Consider the following 23293-nt stretch of genomic DNA (forward strand, 5'->3'; position numbering starts at 1 on the left):
TCATGCATTATTTAAATGTAACTAAGGTTGTTCCTTAGTGTACATTTAGTAACAGAAAGGCTACTAATGAAGTCATTATTGGATCTTAAACAGGAAATTATTAGTTAATTAGAAAGTAACTTTAAATTTTCTTGTCAAATAAAACAATAGTTTAAGCAAATGAAATTTAATATGAAACCAGAAATCTTTTAATAAATAAAACAATCTTACAACAATTACAGTATCAAACTCATTTATAAAGTTCGTAGTAATGTAATTCCTTTTCATGTGCGTTTAAAGTATCAAAATCAACAAATCCATGTCTACACCATCGACATACACGTCCAAAATTACCCGTATGCACTTTCATATGTGCTCTAAGATTACTCGATCTACCAAAACGTCTTTCACATATATTACATATGTAATTCTTTTCACCGAAATGTTTACGCTTGTGTAATTTTATCATCCAACGTATACCGGTTGTGTAATCACACAAATCGCATTGATATTTAACAGATGGGTGTAAAGATTGTACATGGAGTAACATAGCTCCTTTTGTATTACACACTTTCTCACAATATTCACATTTAATACAATATTTCTCAACATTATGTACTTTACCCATATGCACTTTCATTTTATATAACGTATCAAATTCTGTGCTACATAAATTACACTCGTGGGTACGAACTTTACCGTGTATACGCTGTTTATGTTTCTCCATTTTGTGTAATGCATCGAAATATTTACCACAAACCTTACATTTATAACCACTATGACAGTTATATATGTGTTTGTTCAACCTAACTTGATCTATGAAACTTAAACCACATATCTGACAGATAAAATTATGTTCAACATGATTTTTAAACATATGAGAAAGGATAGAACTAAAATTATCATACTCCAAACAACAATAAACACATTTCATAGTCCCTTTGTTAAGAATGAATGGGAAAAAGCAACTAATTGTTCCGTCATATGTTTTATTATGTTCTGAAATAATATGAGATATTAAATCCTGTAATGTATCTACAGGTTTAGAACAAAATTTACAACATAGACTAGTTACGTCTACTTTAACCGGAACATCTTTAGTTATAATCCGTTTAGGTATGAAAGTGTCTAGATTTATTGTATGAGAATTTGTATGTTCTTTTAAAACATCAATATCTTTCATATATTTATTGCAGTAGAAGCATTTGAATCCTTTTGTATTCCAATGAAAGGGCACCATGTTACCAAAGCTGAGTAGTAGGATAATATTCTTTCTGACGTTTTGCAATCTGTCTAGATATGTCTCTTGAACTTCGCATCCGATCTTTATCCCTGGAAAGAGATATCGATCGTTTACGCTGATTTAATAATTTTCTACTACACATGTATACTAATATTATAAAGAGGAAAGATTTCAATTTTTGAATGTATTAATTTAACTTAAAAAAACGAATGGGCCGATTTCAAAAATTCAAGCTACGTTATCGGCGAGTAACATGGGCTAGTTTTAAATTTCATGTGGACGATGTCGCGAGTAAGAGGTAAATGGAAAAAAAGTGAACTGCATGCTATTATGTCGTATATTAAAAAGGAAACAAGCTTAAAAGTGTAATAACATAACAATATCGTTACATAATTTTTCCTAACATTGATGGATGTTTACTCGTATTACATTTGTATTAAATATTGATTTATTATTATTTATATTCAAACAACTACTAATTTCACTGTATATCATCATCATCCACTTGCCTTTATCCCTTACGGAGGGTCGGCACAGTATGTGCTGCTCTTCCACACATCTCTATCAGCCGTCATATCTGAATCCACTCCTTAAGCATATCCTCTTTCACACAATCCATCCATACTTCGGTCTTCTACCTTTGTAGCCATCAACATTCAACCTTAACAAATTTCATTGTATATATTTCCCAGTTAATTCTGCGCCTTCAATTTCGTCGTTCACAAACTCCATTTGTATCATTTCAGTCTCATTTAATTCATCGAAAACAACAATATTTTGTTCAGATTCACTTTGATTTACAACTAAATGTCGTTTATTGTGTATTTTTAAATTCTGCTGATTTGTAAATTCCTTATTACAAATATCGCATATAAACTTTTTATCTGTATGCGTTATTAAATGTGTATTTAAGTTATTTTTCTTTGAGAATTTCTTCCCGCAAACTGCACACACAAACTTCTTATCACCATTATGTTTTAACATATGTAACTTAACGTCGTAAGGTCCAAAGAACTTGTCACCACAGACTTCACATTCGACGTTTTTCTCTCTTAAATGCACCCTTCTCATATGTCGGGACATTATACTCTCTTGGGGATAAACTTTAGGACAATACGGACATTTTATTTTCAACTCCTCAATACCATGCACATTAGCTAAATGTAACTTTTTAAAATATGGACTTTTAAATGTCTCTGGACAATGAGGACAGGTTGATAGATTGACCATATGTACATTCTTCTCGTGTAAAATCTTCTTTGACAGTGTCGTAAGAATTATCCCACAATGTTCACAAGTATACCCACCTTCTCTATGATAATATCGATTGTGCATTTTCAAATGATTTTCCCCTTGAAAGCTAGTACCACAAACATCACATATATAATCATGGGATAGATGATGTTTATTCGAATGACGTAATAAATACTCAAAGAATACAAATTTCATATCACAGATAGGACAAGTTGGTTGATCTTTGTCTAATTTGAATGGTAAAAGACAATTAGGTACACTTACATCGTACTCCGCATCATGTGCGATTATTAGATGATGTATTAATTGTTCTAGATTATTAAATTGTTTGAAACACAATTTACAAGATATATCTGTGACATCTATTTTAACAGCTGCATCTCTGTTTCTGTTATTCTTTGTCCTATCGAACACAACGAGTTCTAAATTTGCAAACTGGTGGACTTTAGCTGTATGGTCCCTTAGCAAATCTGGGTCTTTCATCGGTTCTGCACAATAAAAACATCTATATTTCCCTTTATACCACATAAACGGTGTAACATTACTATACTGAAGGACGTATTCAACATTACGTCGTTTTATACACAGCTTACGTGCGATTTCCGTTTTCTTATACGAGTCCTCGACGGTGCTACTTTTTGCACCTGCAAAGAAATTCATTCTTTACTAGCTTTAGTTTTATTCCTTCTTTGTTAATCCATTGATGTAAAACCATTCTTCAGTCTATATCTATACTAATATTATAAAGAGGAAAGATTTGTATTTTTGTATGTATTGAAAAAACTACAGGGTCGATTTCAAAAATTCCTTCACCATTAGAAAGAAAATTTATCTGTGAGTAACATAGGCAATATTTTATTATTACTAATGTTGAGGAACTATTAATAAACAACATTTCTGGATCACGGCGTTAAAAAATTACAACGTTTTAACTTTTCTCGGCTTACGCTGCCTAAACCGTTAGATATATATAAAAATGATGTATGAAAGAATTGTATATCTCATAAAATTTTATAGAAAAGTCCGCGATAGCATATATCTATCTTGTACATAACAGCTGGTATTAGATATATTGGGGTTTTGTTTAATTTTATGCATAGAACATTAAACAACTTATATTGAAGCCACGTGTCAATATAATGCTTTTGTCGACTAATCCAATGTAGTCAGGTACATGTGTAAAAGGGTCAGATACATTTTTATAATATAAGGTGGCAAACGAGCAAGCGGCCACCTGAATCCACCGAAATGAAAAGCGACCGCTGCACATAAACATCCGCAATGGCAGAAGCGTTGCTCTTCATTGACGGAGGAGACGTACATAAAGAGGGCATTTCCCCTTACTATGCATCTCCACCGTCTAATCCACTTTCCCTTCCCATCCTTACCTCTTAAGAAAAGGGTGGAAAGGGAAAGGAACTAAAATTAGGCTTCCGGCACCACACTCATCAGACTGTACGCAGAATTGCTTCCACTTCACGCCTGTTTTCTGTGTGGTCGTGGTATTGCTGGGCCGACCCATTCGTGCGAAGATGTTAAAGCGGGCACTACCACTGTTAATGTACCTTTTGCATAGTAAAGATCTATTTGTAATTTTTCGAAATTTTTGCATGTATTACAAAATATTTTTGATTGTATTGGTTATTTCATGTTAAATAAGACAAATTTAATTTCATAGATTTTATTAAAATTTTTTCTTACATAAACTAATTAGGAAATTCCATAGTTATATCCTTTTAAACTTTATTAAAATACAATCTTATAAATAAAATAGTGGGATTGTTGGATACATTTCTATTACAGCTTAAGAAAAAAAAATAGACATTTCATAATTATCGATTTTAATATAAAAATATAACATTTTTAACGAGATTACTTAGTTTTTTCGATTATAAACCTTAAGTAAATTATAAAGATTTTCACATAAGAGTAGACAGAAACATTTTTATAGAAAAACACTACAAGAGTAGGAATATAATCAATTTTTAAACCAACCGACTTAAAATTTAAGTTTACAATATTACTAGCATATTGTAAACTAAAAGAATCCATACTAATATACTTATTCAGTTTATAAACTAACGAATATTGCGCTAGCAGACAAAAAATTGGACAATAGAATGTGTTTTATTGATTTTTTTTATTTAAAATCTAAGAGCCTTTATTTTATTAAAAAACACTATTTCTATACAAGCCTATCTTTAATTAGAATTAATTACAGCATTTAGGCAAAAAGACTTCATTTCGATGAATAAAAAACTTTACGAATATTTGGGTCTACCCCACCATTGGCTGATAGAGATTCAGGTAGCTTAAAAATGACGTCACTGTCAGATAAGGGAACAAAACCCGATATTCCCATCACATATTTTACAGGTTGGATTGTTATCAGACATTTACAATTTGGTGGAATCGGCCCTTAATAAATTACATGAAAAAAGAGCGTCGGTAGCTCAGTCGTTTAAGCACTTGACTTGTAATTTACAGTTTTTGGGTTCGTATCCCGCCGTACCAATGAGATTTTTGATTTTTCGAATTTTCAAATGTACATAATATACCTAATGTTCTTACGGTGAAGGAAAACATCGAAAGGAAACCTGAACATATCTGGGAAGAAATTCAAAGATATGTGTGAAGTCAACCAACCCGCACTTCATCCTAACTAGTGCAGGCTCCGAGCCCCTCGCTCGGGACTTATAGTGCGCTAGTAATGATGATGACATGAGAAGAACGAGCAATAAAAAAATCCAACCACATTTTTCAAACGCGATAAAATTTAAGTCTGTAAATGACCGTATTTCTTATGCATTTCTTTATGCGAGCTCAAATTACTTCTACGTAAAAACGCTTTACCACAAACTTCACAACTAAACTTCCTCTCACCTTCATGTTTCACCATATGCATCCGTAATAGGTAATTATCAAAAAACCTTTCATTACAAACGGAACATACGACATTTTTCTCTTTTAAATGCGTCCTACGTATATGGTCGTTCATGAAAGAATTTCTTGTAAACATTTTACCACAATAACTGCATTTATGACCAATATCATGGTTTTGTATCAAATGTTTCTGTTTATGATACTGTGATTGAAATAATTCAGGACATTTAGGGCATTTGTAATCTTTCGCGTTATGATTTTTCGCTTTATGTCGATTTAAACACCATTGGTTTCTAAATTTCGTTCCGCAAATATTACATTCGCAAGTTCCCGTGTGTGCGTAAGTTATATGTACTTTTAAATTAGTAACACTTTTAAAACTACGACCACAAAAGTCACATATTCTATTATTATTACTGTGTTCAGAATTTATATGCCTTAAAAGTATTCCGAAATATCTGAAGACAAGATTAGGACATATAGGGCATGGCATATTATCTTTTATGATTTTATACGGTTCCAAACACCCTGTAATTGATTTATCATAGTCTACATCGTGTTTGATAATTAAATGATCAATTAAAATATCAAGATTATCGATTTGTTCGCCGCAAATTTTACAACTTAAATTCGCAACATCTATCTTGACAGTTATTCTCTCACCCTTACATTTCTTCATACTTTTAGATTCCAAATCGCATACAGGATGTTCCAAAAGCGTATGTTCTTTAAGTTCGGCGAATTCGACAAACTTGTTCGAACAATAAAAGCAACAATATTTGGCGAAAAATTTAAACGGTAACGCCGTAGACATGTTTAAAACGCATTGGATATTCTGCCTTATTTGTTTTAGGTTTTGTTTCTTTTTTGGTTGTAACATTTCCGTAAAATTGTCATCTACAGGTTGATCTATTTTTATAAAGTTGACTTTACATTTATGTATATGTTGTTTTAAGCCTTGTGGAGAGTGTAATTGTTTGGAACAGTAGGGACATTTTGCTGTCCCGTCATCCGGGTGTTCGGTTTGTACATGTTTTAACAACATACTGTATGTGGCGAAGTGTGTACCGCATCGTTTACATTTCCTAAAGTGGAAATCATTTTGATGTTTACGTAGTAAACTGTGGGATATGAAATTCTGTGAGCATTCGATGCAAGGGTAACCTCCTTGTCGGTGGTTATTCCGAAAATGTAGTGCCAAATCTCTCTTTTTATTAAAGGTGGCTCCACAATCATCGCATATATAATTATTACGCGGATGTATACTATTGACATGGTTGATTAGAAAACCAAAGTATTTAAACTGTAAATCGCAATAAAGACATTGAAAATCTAACAGCCTGTATTCCTGAAGTTGAGTATCGATTGATTTATCGTAATCTAAACTGTGTTTTTCTATTAAATGGGCGACTATTTCTTTGTAATTTTTAAACGTATCATTGCATATTTCACACGTTACATCCGAGACGTCAATTTTTATTTCTACATGACTTCCTTTAATTAGTTTCAAAGAATAATCTTTAGTTGTACACGGACCGTGCGATCGGGTATGTTTTCTAAAATCTTTATAATCCGCGTAACTTTTCCCGCAATAAAAGCATAGACATTTCCCCCGCCATTTGAATGGTAAAACGGTCGTATTGTTGAATAAGATTTGTAAATTCCGCCGTCGCCTCTCAGAGACACAGTTTTCGTAGGCATGCGGTATTTCATCTGAAAAGAAATTATTCTTTCTATATTTGTACCATACTTGCCGCCCATTGGTGGATATTCGACTATAATCTAGAAATAGTTGCACGCAGTTTTCTCCATATAAACTTTAAATGTGTCAAACACAAACTGTGTCCATTGTAATTTCCTTGAAAATAGGTACAAAATTTTCGCAATATAACCCTATAAAGGCTTTTCAACATCTTCCACCTTATCCTACTCCCGTAGTGGCGCAAAAGGTTTTTGTCCTCCACAAAACTCTATCATACGTCATCTCAGTCACTACCTACTTGTCCATATCTTTCTATGTCTACCTCTACCGGTGTACACTCATAACTAACGTCCTTCTTGTTACATACGATTCATCCCTCCCTATTAAAACGCTCTTGTCACATTTATTGTTTTTTTATATGCGACATCATATGTACTCGTAGATTTTTCTTCCACATAAATTTTTTATCACAAAAATCGCAATGAAAATTACGTTCACCGTAATGTTTAACCATATGTATATTAAGTTGGTATTTATCGAAGAATTTCTCAAAACAAATGAGACATTCATAGTTTTTCTCTTTCAAATGAGTACGTTTTATATGTTTAATCATAAATGCAGTATTTATGAACAATTTCTTACAATATTTGCATTCGTACCCAGCCTTATGTGCTTGTATTAAATGTCTCTGCATATTGTATTGTGACGTAAATTTCTCCATACATTGCGAGCATTTAACGACTTTTAGACCATGTTCTTTACCTAAATGTACTTTCAAATAAGTATTACTTGTAAATTTCTTAACACAATAAGTACATTTAAAAGTAGCTGGTTTATGTTTCCTTACTATATGTGTTCGTAAATTAAGTTTATATCTAAAACATAGACCGCAGTAGGAACATGTAAAATTATTTTCAGTATGTGACATACTTATGTGTTTCAATAACATACTAAAATGTCTATATTCTATTTCACAAAGGGGACAAGGGTATCTATCTTGACTTATTTTAAAATGTTGTAAAACATCCGTTATGTTTTTACTCAATGTAATTTTATGTTCTATATCAAAATGATTTATTAAATGTACCAAATCTGTTAAATTTTCATTACAAATTTTACAAGATAAAGAATTGACATCTATTTTTATACTACCCTCAGTAAGTTTGAGTTTCAACGTCTTAATATCGCATACAGTATGTTCTGAAATCGTATGTTCTTTAAGTAAATTAGGATTTTTAAAATCTTTCGAACAATAAAAACATCTAAATTTGGTTATATAATATTTAAACGGAATCGCAGTTGAATTGTTTAGTATAAAAACTATATCTTTCTTAATTTGTTTGAGATTTGTTTTTTTATTAGCTACTATTTTGTCGGCATTTTCTGTTTTAGTACAATTATTTGCGTGTTGTAAAAGTTTTTGTTTAGTTGTCATAAATTTATGACATATGCGACATTTTAAGTCAGATTCATGTTCTACCCTCATGTGGGCCAACCGTTCTTTCCCAGATGGAAAATGTTTAAAGCAAATGTTACATTCCGATTCATGGTCATTTAACTTGTGCGTATTTAATTCAACTTGCGTTTTGAAGGTAGTTTGACATTTATTACATGTATACGATTGTCTATGGTGTGTTCTTTTATGTGTTGCTAAATCGCGTTTTTTATTAAATTTACGGTCACAATCTGTGCATACGAAACATTTATTTGGGTGTTCTTTATTCACATGTATTATTAAATTTCCAAAGGAATTGAATTTTTCTTCACATTGCAGACATTTTAAATCGATTAAACGGTATGTAGTGATTTCTAAAACATCCTTATCGTAGGGTAGTTCATGTTTTGACATTATATGAGTGATTAAATTATCAAAACTGTTTAATTCATTGTTACAAATATTACATTTTATTACGGAAACGTCTATTTTAACTTCGCTATCAGTAGATTTTACGAGTTTTATAGCACGATCGTTCTCTGAACATTTCCCGTGACTAACAGTATGCTGCCTGAGAATTGTAAAATCCGGCAAATTTTCACCGCAATAAAAACATAGATATTTCCCACGCCACTTAAATGGTATTAATGTTGTATTATTGAATAATATTTGAAGATTTCTTCGTCTCACACAACTTTTGCTCGGTATCTTCGTTTTAGTATCTGCAAAGAAATTTTTCCAAATTTTTTAATGTACCCTCAAAATCTACGTTGAATTTTGGATTATTTAGAACTCTTATTTGCAGGACGAAAAAATCATCAAATATATTTAATTGTTAAAAATTAACTATTCTTGAGTTAAAGTTTTAGTTCTTAGAAATAATAATACTGATGTTTATTTGGTATTTCTTCAATTATATTTGTATTTGAGAGGTTTTGTTATGTCTTATCATGTGATTACGCAAACTTTTCCTCCAATAAAAACGTTCCCCACATACATCACAATTAAAATTCTTTTCCCCACTATGTTTCACCATATGCCGTCTTAATAGTATATTATTAAAAAACTTCATAGTACAGATCGAACATTCGACATTTTTCTCTTTCAAATGAGTCCGTCTCACATGATCTCTCATAAAAGAGTTTCTTGTAAATAGTTTACTGCAATAATTACATTTATGTCCGGAATTATGCACCTCAATTAAGTGCTTCTGTCTTAAATATTGTGTCTCAAAACATTCCGGACACTTAGGACACTTGGCCGCTTTAACACCGTGGTCTTTAGCCATATGTAAGTACAAACGTGAGGGTATATTGCAATCTGCGCCACAAATGTCACATTTAAATCTACCGTCTCTATGATGACGCCATATATGAACTCGTAAATTTTGATCGCGTCTAAAAGTTTCGCCGCAATATACACATATTATATTATTATTGGTATGTTTTTTATTCATGTGTTTTAAAAGAGTTCCAAAGAATCTGAACACTTCATTCGGACAAATAGGACATGCCATACTATCTTTTATTAACTTATACGGTTGTAAGCAGGTAGTTATAGATTTATCGTAATTCGCATTGTGGGTAGTTGTTAAATGCTCTATTAGGCTGTCTAATTCACTTATAGGTATAAAACAAAGTTTACATGCAAGTGTAGAAATGTCTATTTTAACGCAAGCTACAGATTCCCTACATTTTTTAATACATTTCTGTTTCACATCACATACAGGATGCTCTAATATCGTATGATCCCGCATTGCATCGGAATCGGGGAAATCTTTCGAACAATAAAAGCAATTAAATTTATTCTTAAAGAAATTAAAAGGTACAGCTGTTGACATATTTATAATAGTGACTATATTTTCTCTGATTTGTTTGACACTCGGTCTTTTTGGATCTTCATAACTGTCATCCAAATCCATCGAATCATTTTCTATTTTGACATCTTTGCCAAAAAATTCTTCAACTACCTTACATTTTCTTGTATGCATTTTTAGACCTTGTTTAGTATGAAATTCTTTTGAACAGTTATCACATTGTAACGACCCACTATCAGGGTGTTCTATTTTCATATGCTTCTGTTTCAATGAAGCGGTGGGTAGTTTTAAATTGCAAATATCACAATTCGTTAAATGTCTATTACTTTTATGTTTTCTCAATATATTCAATGAAGTGAAACATTTCGAACAATATTCACATTTATAACCACCTTCTTTATGATAATTTTTGATATGAGAAAACAAGTCTCTTTTCTTATTGAATTTTTGATCACAATTATCGCATATTAGACAATTCTTCGGATGTTTATTATTAACGTGGGAGACCAAATAACCAAAATACGTGAACTTTTCATCGCATAACATACATTTTAAATTAGCCAGATTATATTCTTCGATAGCCATTTCTACTTCAAAATCATAACTGAGTTTATGTTTTTTTAAATGGTTTATAATTTCATTGACTGTTTGGTGAGGTTCATTACAAATTAGGCAAGTAATATTTGATACGTCTATCTTGATCTCCATATTTTGACCTTTCAAAACCTTTAAAGAATGATCAACTATAGAACAATCACCATGTGAGTTTGTATGAGTTCTTAGATCACTATAATCTGTCATGTATTTACTACAATAGAAACAGAGATATTTCCCACGCCACTTAAACGGTATTACTGTAGTATTGTTAAAAAGTAATTGAAGATTCTTTCGTCTACGTAAAGATGTTGATTCACTGCCTTTATATTTCCTTGTTACACCTGAAATAGAAATAACTGTAAATGTACCCGATGTTTTAATCATTTAGAAAATAAAAAACCATAGAATAAAATAATTTAGTTTCTGGGTACATTTAAAGTTACCACTAAATATTCCTAAGTTTTTTTACAAGATACATTTTCACACCATACAAAAACAAAATTATAAAAGAAAGGTGGTTGACGTTAGTTAAAAATAAAGACTGACTATCCTCAGAGAGATTAACGTTTGCTTAACACACGTCAGACCCTAAGTGAGCGTTTCAAAAAAACTCAATATTTTTTTTGTTGGAATGTGTTTAAAACTACATAATATATCATATATTGTTTTTCACCCCCATTTTTCCTTGGATTTTTATGCGTGTGACATTTAGATACTCGTGGCTTGGGAAATAGTTCTGAAATTCATACCTCCCAGGCCACATACACAGTGTTCTATTCACTGTGTGGCAAAAAGATACACATGTCACCTAAGGTGTTAAGAGATGTTTATGATAGATTTCATTCAGATATGAAATACGTTAAAAGGTTACATGATAGAAACTTTATGGACATTTATAGTGTTTCCCGTTGGGCCGATCGCTGAACCGTCAGGTAAAAAATCTCAACGAGCTAATTGAATTCAAAGAATCAATACGTTAAATGGTTAATTCCATGTTTCGTGTGTGAAAACTATTTGATAGCTTTAGTAACCATTTAATGACAATGAAGTAGTCAAACTACACTAAGGACACACTTAACAGACTGTTAATATCTCTGTATACTGTAAATTAAGTATTAACTTCTGGATGGTGTACTCTTAAATGCAATCTTAAACTATTATTTTGAACAAACGCTTGACTACAAAACGCACAAACAAATCTTCTATCATTATTATGAATTCTCATATGATCTCGTAAAGTCTGTTTTCTAGCATAGGATTTTTTACATGTTTCACACTGGTGTATTCTTTCACCTATATGTTTTATCATATGTTTTTGTACATGACTTTTAGAAAAGAACTTCTGTTCGCACATAGTACATGAAAAATTCTTCTCTCTAAGATGAACCTCTTTTATATGTACTTGCATTTTACTTTTAATATGAAACGATTTATTACATATCGGACAATTATTAATAGACATGTCTTTATTATGTACTTCATTATGATGTTTTTTCCTTGTTGTATAATTTTGAAAAGTGTCCGCACAATACATACATTTGATTAATTTTCTACGATCATGAACTTTGAATTCGTGGGTAATCTTTTGTGTTAACGAATCGAAAATTTCCGTACAAAATTTGCAACGAAATCCTAAACCGTGACAAATAGAATGACATCGTAAACGATCTTGACTTAAAAATGATTTACCACACGACTCACATACATAATTTTCGTAATGTACATTCATATGCTGGTTTAATTTGATAAAATATTGAAAATCAGTCGTACATAACGCGCATTGGAATCGATCATTATGTAATTTGTAGGGTATAACACCATAATCGGAGTTCGCGAAATTCTTTTTGTGGGTAGTTTTAAGATGTTCTATCAAAGTATTCAAATCTACAAAATTTAAATCACATAAATTGCAAATAATTGTTGATACATCAATTTTAACTTTTTCATCCCTTCTTAAATATGAAACAGCTGATTTTATTCTTGGTTCTTTGTGTTCATTAGTATGTTTCTTTAGTAGGGTAGTGTCTTTAAAATTTTGATGACAATAGAAACATAGGTAATTCTGTCTATGCCATTTGAAAGGCATTACTGTGGAAGATTCTAGAATTATTATCGCGTTCTTCTTCATAAGGCGATGTCGTTTTGTTGACGTCATTGAGGACTTACTCACGGCCTCAATTTCTTCATTCTCACCTAAAACGGTAAATCACAGTTGTCACTTCTAGTTTTTCTTTTATCTGTGGTCGACATTAACATTTAAATATTATCTTCTTTTTTCCTTCGATTTAATTTCTTTTAGAACCTTGTCAAGAAATAACTTGACAACAAATTCATAGAATGAAACATACTGTATTTGCTTTTTTTGTAGATGCAAATTATTTAGTAAAATAAACAAGATATCCCGTAAAAACCGATTTAATTTATTCTATTATCTTGTTTAGCCTATATTATGTACCAAAAACCTATGAAGCCTAGACTTGCTATTCCATAATGATATTTATCCTTTTTTTTTTACGAAATTTAGTACCACATATGTGAAAAAAATCAACTATAACAAGTTGAGAAAGTATAGAAATGTCAAGTCAGTTAAAATAGAAAATATCCTAAAATTAAATTTACCATGTCTCCAAGATAAAGAAATTTAAGTTTTATACTATATCTATTTTTTTATATGTTTTTATAACACAAAATATTATAAATGTTATTTTTCTAAACTATAAACTACTAATATTGTATAAAACAACATGTAATAAATCAACAGTAATTGTAATATGTGATATTTCAAATATGAATGCATATTTATGCCATATCGTAATATTACAGCTGTCAAATCAACAAAACTGCACGAGCAAAATAAAAAAAAAAAAATTTCAACCCTTTTTACACATGTTTAAACATTCTTATTTGAAATGCATCAAACAAATACAGGATGACACAAAAATCAATGTCAAACATTTTTATTTCAATTACTTTAACAAAAATACAAAACAAAAATTTTAAATAGGCATATCCTTAGAGGTAGGAGATGGATTGTGTGAAAGGTAACATGTTTAAAATAAAATCTCATAGCTTGACAGCGATTTTTGTAACATCCTGTATATACAGATATATGTAGACTTACCTTTAGTAACTGGTTTTGAAACTTTCGGCTTCTCCACAAGTACTACTTTTGAACAAGCCTTCTTCTCAGTTTTAGTGACAGTCTTTTTGGCTTTTCCCTTTTTGCCTTTAATAGGTAATGTTGTTATTGTAAAATTTTCTGTACTTGTTTGTGCAGTTACATCATCCTTTAGTACATCTGAAATATTAATATAATCCTGTTAAGTTTTAATTATTTTAAAGTAACCACAATCCTAATCTTACTAATATTATAAATGCAAAAGTTTAGATGGATGGATGGACATTTGTTAGCGTTTGTAGCCTAAACGGCTGAACGGATCTCCATGAAATTTGGCACAGGTTTAGAGCATAGTCAGGAAGAACACATAGGCTACTTTTTATCCCGGGAATAGTTACGGTTCCCGTGGAATTCATTTAGTTTTTTAATGTTTACTCGATTATTCTGCAACGGTTCAACACATCTTATTAAAATTTGGCACAGATATAAAACAAAGTCTGGACTACACATGGGATAAGCTTCATGCCCGAAATATGTCCAGTTCCCGAGGGATTCGTAGTTTTTTATAATTTATATAGTTCGTATGTTTTCTAGTACCACGCGGACGAAGTTGCGGGCAACAGCTCGTAAAATACAATACAATAAATACACTGTTTCAATATTTTTAACAACACTTTTAATAACACTGAGAGCCATTTGGTTGACATTATGGACATCAAAGTGGTTATATATTTTACTATAAGAAAAATTACTAACAGAATTGTAGTAGTCTGTCTAGTATCTGATAATTTATGCCACATTTTACATTAAAATTGAAATTTAATCTGACATAAATGAGACAGTTTAGATGGATGTATGGATGTTTATTAGAGTTTGCAGATTAAAAGGCTAGTCTGGCAGAACACAGACCACTGATAGTTTCTTTTTTAATTCACAGACAAAGTCAAAGTCGAAACCTAGTGTACAATGTGTTTGTTCATTAAGTATTAAAATAAATAAATATAGTAAATATTTAATAAAATATTTAGTATTTGGTGAATCAAAAACTATGCAATAATCCATGACAATTTAAATAAACAAAAAAATAGTCTTACCATCACCAAAGTCCATACCCTCGTCCAGATATTCCACCTCAGTTTCCAGAGGCTGCACTTCTAGAATTGTCTCAGATTTGATAGGAACATTGTATGTAACTGTAACATTGTATTATTTAAATATCATAATCAAACAAAAACATTTGAACTATTCCAGCTTAATTAGAAAATATTGTACCAAAATAAATACTACATACCTTTAGGCTTAAATCCACCCCTGCCAATCATGTCCACAAACTTCTTTTCTGAAGCCAGTACCTGCTTCTTGAAGTTGCAAGCATCTCTCAGCCGTGTCACGCAAACCTCGCATATCAGTCGGTTTGGGCCATTGGGCCCATCATTATGTTGAGAGATCTGATCAAATTATAACAGAATAATGATATTAATGCCAGTAAGGGAACATAAATATACATTGCTTCGGGACTTATCACTTGGTGGCTATTTTCAAGTGATATTGAGGAACAATTAACGGTACAGTTAAAATCGGTCAATACAAATTATCATAAAAACAAAATAAGGTGAATTTTAAGATTAATCTGTTAAATAGAACTTACGCTTATATCGAAGCAATCTAGTAACATGTCGGCATATATTTCTGTATCGTCCATCCATGTATATTCAGTACTCAGGTCTTTGTAGCATCCTTCGGAAAGACAGCACCGGCATAGCCCCGGGCTTTCCTTCACAACAATATTATCAAAATCCATTTTGAAGTCTTAAAACATTATCACTTATAAATAACTTAAGAAAACTGTGGAAATTATGGAACACAGTAAAGTAAAACTTAAATAATTAAATTGGAAGCCAGAAGCTTGACGCCATTTTCTTTGTGAAAAATAACAGAGACAAAATCGAAAATCGAAATTGGAAAAAGAATCTATGGGTCGGGTCATAGACAATGGTGATTATAATCGATTGACTTTAATTTACTTGACTTTTTGTATACCGAGATCGGACAAAGGAATAATCATAAACCTTATTTATATTAGACCCACAAGTTATCTAACCCAATGAGCATAAGTGAAACTTAATTATGAGCGCGCCTGCCTTTTATGCCATTTTCTAGGTCTACATATATTTTTTGTATGTTTCATAAGAACCGTCTGATAGATGTGTCTCTAAACGGGCTAGTCATGCTTGTTTTACTATTAAAGCCAGGAAAACAGGTACTTATTAAAGAATTTGTGACCGCTTCAATTTTGACCAGTAGAAAAACGACGCGACGTTTCCACAAAATCGATTTTACTTTGCAATCGATGATTTTGAAAAAGACTATTGTGTGAACATCCCTATTCCCTCAACCGGTAAACGTCAATGTCATACAGTTGTCAATCAAAATTCATAAAACTTAATTGTTTTGCCTATTAAAGTTGTTAATAGAATTGTCTTTTGTGAAATTAATGTGATAAATAAAAATGTCCGTTAAACTATGCAGGTGTTGTTTGAGTGTGGGTCTTCATAAAGATCTAAATATACCCTATTTTAATTTAGAAAACAAGGAAGTTTACTCAGATATGTTATTGGAATGTTTCAATATAGTAGTAAGTATTACTATTATTGATCAGTAGTTACTAATTTAGTATTAAGATGTAATTAATGACCTTACTGCTTACTGCCATCATCTTCCTGGCCTTACCTCGCCCTATGCAGGTGTGCATCAGGTTTTCGACCTCCAGAGCAATATATCCTTTAAGCACTCTCTTCTTTATCATATTACTATGAAATAATCATGTAAGAACTATATTCATACTATCTCTTACAAAATGGAAATGGCAATGCATTTTATTTTTAATTGGATGAACCATAAAGTAAATTTTAAGCTCTTCTTCACCTCCATTGCATTTTTTCGGCAAAGGCCAAACAGGTTGCAGAAATACTACTGTGTTGAGTCTATTTGATTTTTTCCATTTGGTCATAGCGAAGAGTATTCAAACTAATAATAAGAGACTTATTAAAGAAATTGTTGTTAAAATAAAATGATGCATATAAGTTGAAACATAGCAAATGCAATCTCCTATCTATTTATATATATCTAAGGTTCTATGTATTGACTAACAATATTCAATAGTTGTCCACAGATGAAACAAACAATATGATCTGTGAATCTTGCATCACCAGTCTTCGGAGTTCACTTACCTTCAAGCGGCAGGTGATAAAAGCCGAAGAAGATTTTATAGAGTGGATAGAGAAACAAGACAAAGGTACATGTAACAGATAAAACTAAGATACCATTCTACTATACCCATGTCTAGTTAATTTGCCAATTTTACAGACTTCCAGAACATTCTCTACATCAATGTCAAATTTCACCAAGCTTTGTTTAGCCGTTTAGGTTACAAACTCTAACATCCCGGCAATAGATCCAAACTTTCACATCCTATTATATTCTACTATAATAAAGAGTAAACACACACTTTTTTGTTGCCTAAGATGTCAGCAATTACAGCATGTTTTTGAACAATTATCTTTTTAATAAAAAGCTCTACAGTCACGTCACACTTTAGGCTATATATTTCACGCTGTAAAACTTAGGGGGTAAGTATTTTGGATAAAAACCCTAATGTGGGAAAGAGACCATAAGTTGCTGCCAACATTAACGAAACAAGATTACCAAGGTTTGTTGTGTCATGCCAGTTTGACATATGCATTTATAATTTGAGAGATGTAAATAATAAAATTTTCATAGTTTCATGCGGATGAAGCCGCACAGGAACAGCTAGTCTTATACGAAAGTTTAGATGGATGTTTGTTAGAGTTGGTAGCCTAAACTACTGAATGGATTTTGATGAAATTTGGCATTGACATAGAAAATAGTCTGGTAGAAAATATAGGCTACTTGTACTTTTTAATTCCACGCAGTTAAGGGAGCAAAAGACTTATAAATGTATGGAATCTAATATTATATCAACTAAACACCTCTCACAGTAGAGTTTGTACTCTTGGTTTCTATAGTGAGAAAAGTAATATGACTGAATTAGAAGACAACATAAAGATGGAATACTGATATTATAAAGAGGAAAGATTTGTATTTTTGTATGTATTTTTTTATACTATAAAGTGGCAAACGATCAAGCGGCCACCCGAAACCGCTGAAATGGCGAAGCGACCGCTGCCCATAGACATCGGCATTTACAGATGCCTACGACAGTCGAGACGCACATAAAGAGAATATTTCCCCTTCCTATGCGTTTCCTCCACCGTCAAATCCGCTTTTCCTTCCCATCCTTACCTCTGTTGTTATATATTTTACCAATTAGTTAAGCAATGTTGATTATACTTTTTTAATTACTACATATCGTAATTTTCAAATTACAGTTACAGCAGAAGTTAAAGAAGAATTAAAAGAGGACAGTGGAACAGAATCTGATGATTACTTCTTGGCTGATGCAGGTATGAATGTTTGGTAACAGTGGGGTAAAAGTAAATATAGTAACCCCCCACCCCTATAATGTGGTAGATTGTTTGACTACTCTTATATAACACTTTTTAATGCCCCATATAATGATTAAATTGTAATTGATCCATTTTTATACTTCCATTTATAACTTTTACTAGCTGTTGCCCGCGACTTCGTCCGCGTGGTATTAGAAAACATACACACGTATGACTGTATGTAAAACTCATTTTACAGAAAAACCAAAAATGATAAAAGAAAGTAAAGAGCTGTCTAAGAGAGGAAAACCAAATAAGATAGATGAAAAAAATATTGACAGTAAGTACATATAAAAAAAAAACATCAAACTCAAAAACTACTAGATAGATTTTTAATTTTGAAAAAAGTGGATAAAGGTTTATAAAAAAAAAACAATCACAAAAATCGAATCATCAGCAGCGTAATCGATATACACACATAACATCGAATTGTAAATCTTTTTGAATTCGATGACATACATTTTTATTCTCTACCTCAGATTATTAAAAAAACTAGCTGACTAACAGACTATTAAAAAAGTTCCCGTGCGGCTTCGAGTGCATATTATAAAAACTTCATTTTATTGTTTACATTTGTCAAATTCTCAATTGCAAATATCACACCAATTACCTTATTATGGCAATCTTGCTTCCTTAATGTTGGTTCCAATTTATTTACCCTCTAACTTTAATAGCGTGAAAATATATAGCCTAAAGCGTGTCGTAAGTGTAGGGCTTTTTATTATAAAAAGAATTATTCAAAAATATGCTGTAATTGCTACAATCTTAAGCCACAGTCTGTTTAGGCTTTATTATATTAGATTGGCCTGTTGGGGGAAGGCAATTGCCCCCCCCTAACTACTATTAATTCGTCATGTAACGTCCGTAAATATATTTTTTTACAGATAAACAAGAAATCAAAACGGAGCAGCCACAAAGTGACGAATCTGATAACTTAAGTGACACATGTAAGTTGTCGTCCTCGTACTTAATGCATATTAAAAAATGTTAGTGTGCATGTTTCACTAGCTTTTGCCTGCGGTGTCGTACTTGTAAAATTTTAAGAAAACTAAGTAGCCCATAGTGACTTAGTTTTCACAATTCATTGAGCTGTTCTGGATATACACAGTAACAAACATCCATCCATCCAAACTCATTTATTTATACTTCTTGACTAATACTATATTATTAAATATTAACTATATTCAACAGTGGTAGTGCCCGCTTTATCATGTTAGCACTGCAGGGCCGGCACGCCCCCAGTAATACCACGACCACACAGAAGACAGCCGTGAAATGGAACCAATGCCGTGTTTCGTCTGATGAGTGTGGTGCCGGAGGCCTAATTTAAGTCCCTTTCTCTTTACCACCCTTTTCTTATTAGGAGAGGATGGGAGGGGAAGTGGATTTGACGATGGAGGAGATGCATAGGAAGGGGGAATGTCCTCTTTATGTGCGTCTCCTTCTCCATCGTATAAGGGTAGACAACGCGTCTGCAATTGCGGATGTCTATGGGCAGCGGTCGCTTCGCCATTTTGGCGGATTCAGATAACCGCTTGCTCGTTTGCCACCTTGTTATAAAAAATAAAAATAAAGAGGAGATTTGTGTTTTCGAATTTTTGTATGTATTGAAATAATTCAAAAACTACTTTACCGATTTCAAAAATTCTAACATTAAAAATCTACGTTATCAGTAAGTAACATAGGCTTTTTTTTGTTATTTTTTAATTTCACACAAAGTCACGAGCAAAAGTTATATTAGTATGAAAAATACTTAGTAAAAACATCTATCACTTCAAGGCCCTCTCGGGCGCCCTTGAATCGGAATGTTAAACGCGTATTGAGTGACAGCCCAAGCCGAGGTCCCCTCTCGGGGGCCCTTGTGCCTAGTCACTCCATGGAGCGTCCACCGAAGCGATCTAAGAGCTCGGTGGCCTCACAATCCGGTAATAACGAAGTAACGGCTCAAGCCGAGGCTCCTGAGGGAGCCCTCGAGCTTAGTTACTCATAAACGAGGTTGCTAAGCGCCATGTGCTGTTAATGATAGAATTTTAAAAGCCTTTTCATGGTATTTTTGTATGATTTTTAAATTTATTTTTGTTAAATATAAACTACTAATTTCTACCGAGGTACATGTAAACAGTTGGTAGTTTTTAAGTGAAAAAAATAAAGTGAAATTTGAGGGTGGTCGGCATAACTTGTACGTCGACCGGCGAACGAACTGTGCGCTCCCGTTGTTAGTGAAACAAGTGTTTTATTTCGTTTCCTCATCGCCGCATCCTATTATAGCCTCTTTAAGGCAAACAGTGACCATTCAGTCACAAAAAAGATGTTGCCAATTTTCGCATTTTAAATTAATACCTTGTTTATTTCAGTAAATGAAGAACAGGACACAGAAGTATATAAAGAACGTTTAAAGCGTAAAACAAAGAAGACAGAAGATGGCAATTGGCAATCAAAGAAGATAAAAACATTAGTCAATAGATTGACTAATTCTTTAAGTAAGTATATTTCATTATCTCAATCTCTTACTAATATTATAAATGCGAAAGTTTAGATGGATGTTTGTTAGTTTGTAGCCTAAACTGCTGAATGGATATCGATGAAATTTGGTATAGATGTAGAGGATAGTCTGGAAGAACACATAGGCTACTTATTACTTAAATTTTTGTTTTTTTTTAAATTCCATTTGGATGGAGTCGCAGGCGGAAGCTTGTTTGTAAATAAAGTTATTTACAAGAAACGTATAAATTGTTCCAAATCATGACAAAAAATCCATTGCCCTTTTTAGTTTACATATTTTTATTTTCCAATTTGAAATATGCATTTTTGCCAATAAATCTATACTAATATTATATGGAGGAAAAGTTTATTTTAGATTTTTATATGTATTGAAATAACTCAAAAACTACTGGATCCGATTTCAAAAAATTCTTTCACCATTAAAAAGCTATATCATCAGTAACATAGGCTATGTACTTTTTTATTATTTTTTTTTTCCATACAACAAATAATTGTAATTAATGATCTAATTTACAGATACCCGTGACGTTACCGATTTAAAACTAAAAGAAAAAAAGTCTAAAAAAAGCAGCAATCAGAATGATAGAAACGTCATAGTATGGTCAACCAGAAAAAATACTAACAATTTTAAAAACAAAGAAAACCTAAAAACTCTACTGCAATTTAGTAACGTCATTCCATTCAAGAATAGAACACTTTTAGGATATATTTGTGGTTACTGCGAAGAAATATATCAAGATCCCCAAGAACTCCGCAACCATACTAAAGAAAACCACCAAAAGGAACGTTTAGATTTCGCAATAAACTGTGATATGTCAGAAAACAACGTCAAATTGGACGTAACAGATTTAAAATGTACCAACTGCGAGTTGGAATTAAAAAATCTGACAGATTTTAAAACACATTTAGTTAAATTGCATAATAAATTCCTACACAACGATATTAAAAACCACATACAAGAGTATAAACTAAAAAACGGTGATATCTACGACTGTGCGTTATGTTCAGCGACGTATGAGACATTTAAAATGCTAAAACAACATATGAACAATCATTACGACAATTATACTTGCAATAAATGTCATTCAACATTCGCTACAAAACGTTCATTAAGATCACATAAAACTACCCACATTGAGGGTAGTTACAAATGTGATGATTGTGATAAAATCTTCTCCAGTAAAGCTAAGAAAGTGTATCACGAGAAATGTAAACATTTAGGTGAAAGAAAAATCAGTAATTGTCAATACTGTAATGAATCATTCCGCAGTTACTATCAAAGGAATAAACATTTAGTTAAAGTACATAATACTGAAGCTAAATACAAATGCAATATTTGTTCAAAATCTTACGTTATTAAATCATTATTAATGAGTCATATAAAAAAAAATCATTTAATGGAGAGGAATTGTCAATGTACGGAATGTGGGTTCAAATTTTTCAGTAAAAAAGGTCTGAAAGCACATATGGTGAAACATTCGGGTGTTAAGAAATTTTCATGTGAATTCTGTCACAAATCATATGCAAGAAAAAACACATTAAGAGAACATTTAAGAATACATAATAACGATAGAAGATTTAAATGTGATATTTGTGCGGTTGCATTTGTACAGAAATGTAGTTTAAAAAGTCATCTTTTGTCAAATCATGGAATAAGTATGGCGGCTAGTGATATTCTGTCATCATAACCTGTCTTAGCTTTTAAGTATATGTTTTTGTAACTTTTATGTAGATAACTAGCTGTTCCCGTGCGGCTTCATCCGAATGAAATCATGAAAATTTTATTTTCTTTTTTATATCTGTCAAATATAAATAGCAAATGTCAAAATGACATGACATGACAAACCTTGACAATCTTGCTTCCTTGATGTTGGCAGCAACTTATGGTCTCTTTCCCACATTAGGGTTTTTATCCAAAATATTTACCCCCTAAGTTTAATGGCGGAAAAATATATAGCCTAAACCGTGACGTAAGTATGGGGCTTTATATTAAAAAAACAATTTCAGAATATGGTGTAATTGCTGACATCTCAGGCAACAAAGAAGTGTGTGTTTACGCTTTATTATAACAGTATAGATAAATGAATAATCTCAAAATATAAAAAACTAGTTATTATAAGAAAACCTTTAAAGATAGACTTTTCTGTAGAACTTTTTGAGATCTATATTTTTTTCATATATCATTTTTATATACCTCTAACAGTTGTCTACCGCTGCCTAGCAGCGTAAGCGGACAAA

The 23293-nt window shown here is 31.9% G+C and overlaps 2 protein-coding genes across 15 annotated transcripts in view; one reads left to right on the forward strand and one right to left on the reverse strand.

The window, feature by feature from the left end:
• Positions 1-15972, reverse strand: part of LOC106109548 (gastrula zinc finger protein XlCGF26.1-like) — a 30120-nt gene extending 14148 nt beyond the window's left edge. For 5 of the 13 annotated variants that reach the window (XM_013291100.1, XM_013291094.1, XM_013291098.1 and 2 more), the window contains exons 1-4: positions 15676-15969; positions 15319-15475; positions 15122-15220; positions 14031-14207 (exon numbers count right to left, since the gene is read on the reverse strand). In XM_013291100.1, the coding sequence (XP_013146554.1) occupies positions 14031-14207; positions 15122-15220; positions 15319-15475; positions 15676-15828 (586 nt within the window). In that variant the 5' untranslated portion in view covers positions 15829-15969. Of the gene's footprint in view, positions 1-174; positions 1312-1827; positions 3121-4836; positions 7073-7362; positions 9219-9251; positions 11251-11324; positions 13103-14030; positions 14208-15121; positions 15221-15318; positions 15476-15675 lie in introns of those variants that run through there. The other 8 variants (XM_013291090.1, XM_013291093.1, XM_013291096.1 and 5 more) reach the window with 7 other exon arrangements.
• A 467-nt stretch (positions 15973-16439) lies between these two features.
• On the forward strand, positions 16440-22833 carry LOC106109544 (zinc finger protein 28-like). 2 transcript variants are annotated; one of them, XM_013291081.1, is made up of 7 exons: positions 16440-16662; positions 17190-17322; positions 18437-18511; positions 18753-18833; positions 19438-19500; positions 20908-21033; positions 21572-22833. In XM_013291081.1, the coding sequence occupies exons 1-7, from the start codon at positions 16537-16539 to the stop codon at positions 22741-22743; spliced, it is 1776 nt and encodes a 591-aa protein (XP_013146535.1). In that variant the 5' UTR covers positions 16440-16536; the 3' UTR covers positions 22744-22833. The 2 variants fall into 2 exon arrangements, with proteins under 2 accessions (XP_013146535.1, XP_013146536.1); XM_013291082.1 differs by lacking the exon at positions 18753-18833.
• The last annotated feature ends 460 nt before the right edge of the window (positions 22834-23293 follow it).

Source organism: Papilio polytes, unplaced genomic scaffold (genome assembly GCF_000836215.1).
Source record: "Papilio polytes unplaced genomic scaffold, Ppol_1.0 DF821189.1, whole genome shotgun sequence".
In the NCBI taxonomy this organism is placed as follows: Eukaryota; Metazoa; Arthropoda; class Insecta; order Lepidoptera; family Papilionidae; genus Papilio; species Papilio polytes.

Bases quoted from the DNA above. Each gene is read 5' to 3' on its own strand.
- LOC106109544 (XM_013291081.1), top strand. From the start codon at position 16,537: ATGTCCGTTAAACTATGCAGGTGTTGTTTGAGTGTGGGTCTTCATAAA. The intron at 17,323-18,436 runs GTACATGTAACA...TTCAAATTACAG, and splicing joins GATAGAGAAACAAGACAAAG to TTACAGCAGAAGTTAAAGAA. The intron at 19,501-20,907 runs GTAAGTTGTCGT...TGTTTATTTCAG, and splicing joins TGATAACTTAAGTGACACAT to TAAATGAAGAACAGGACACA.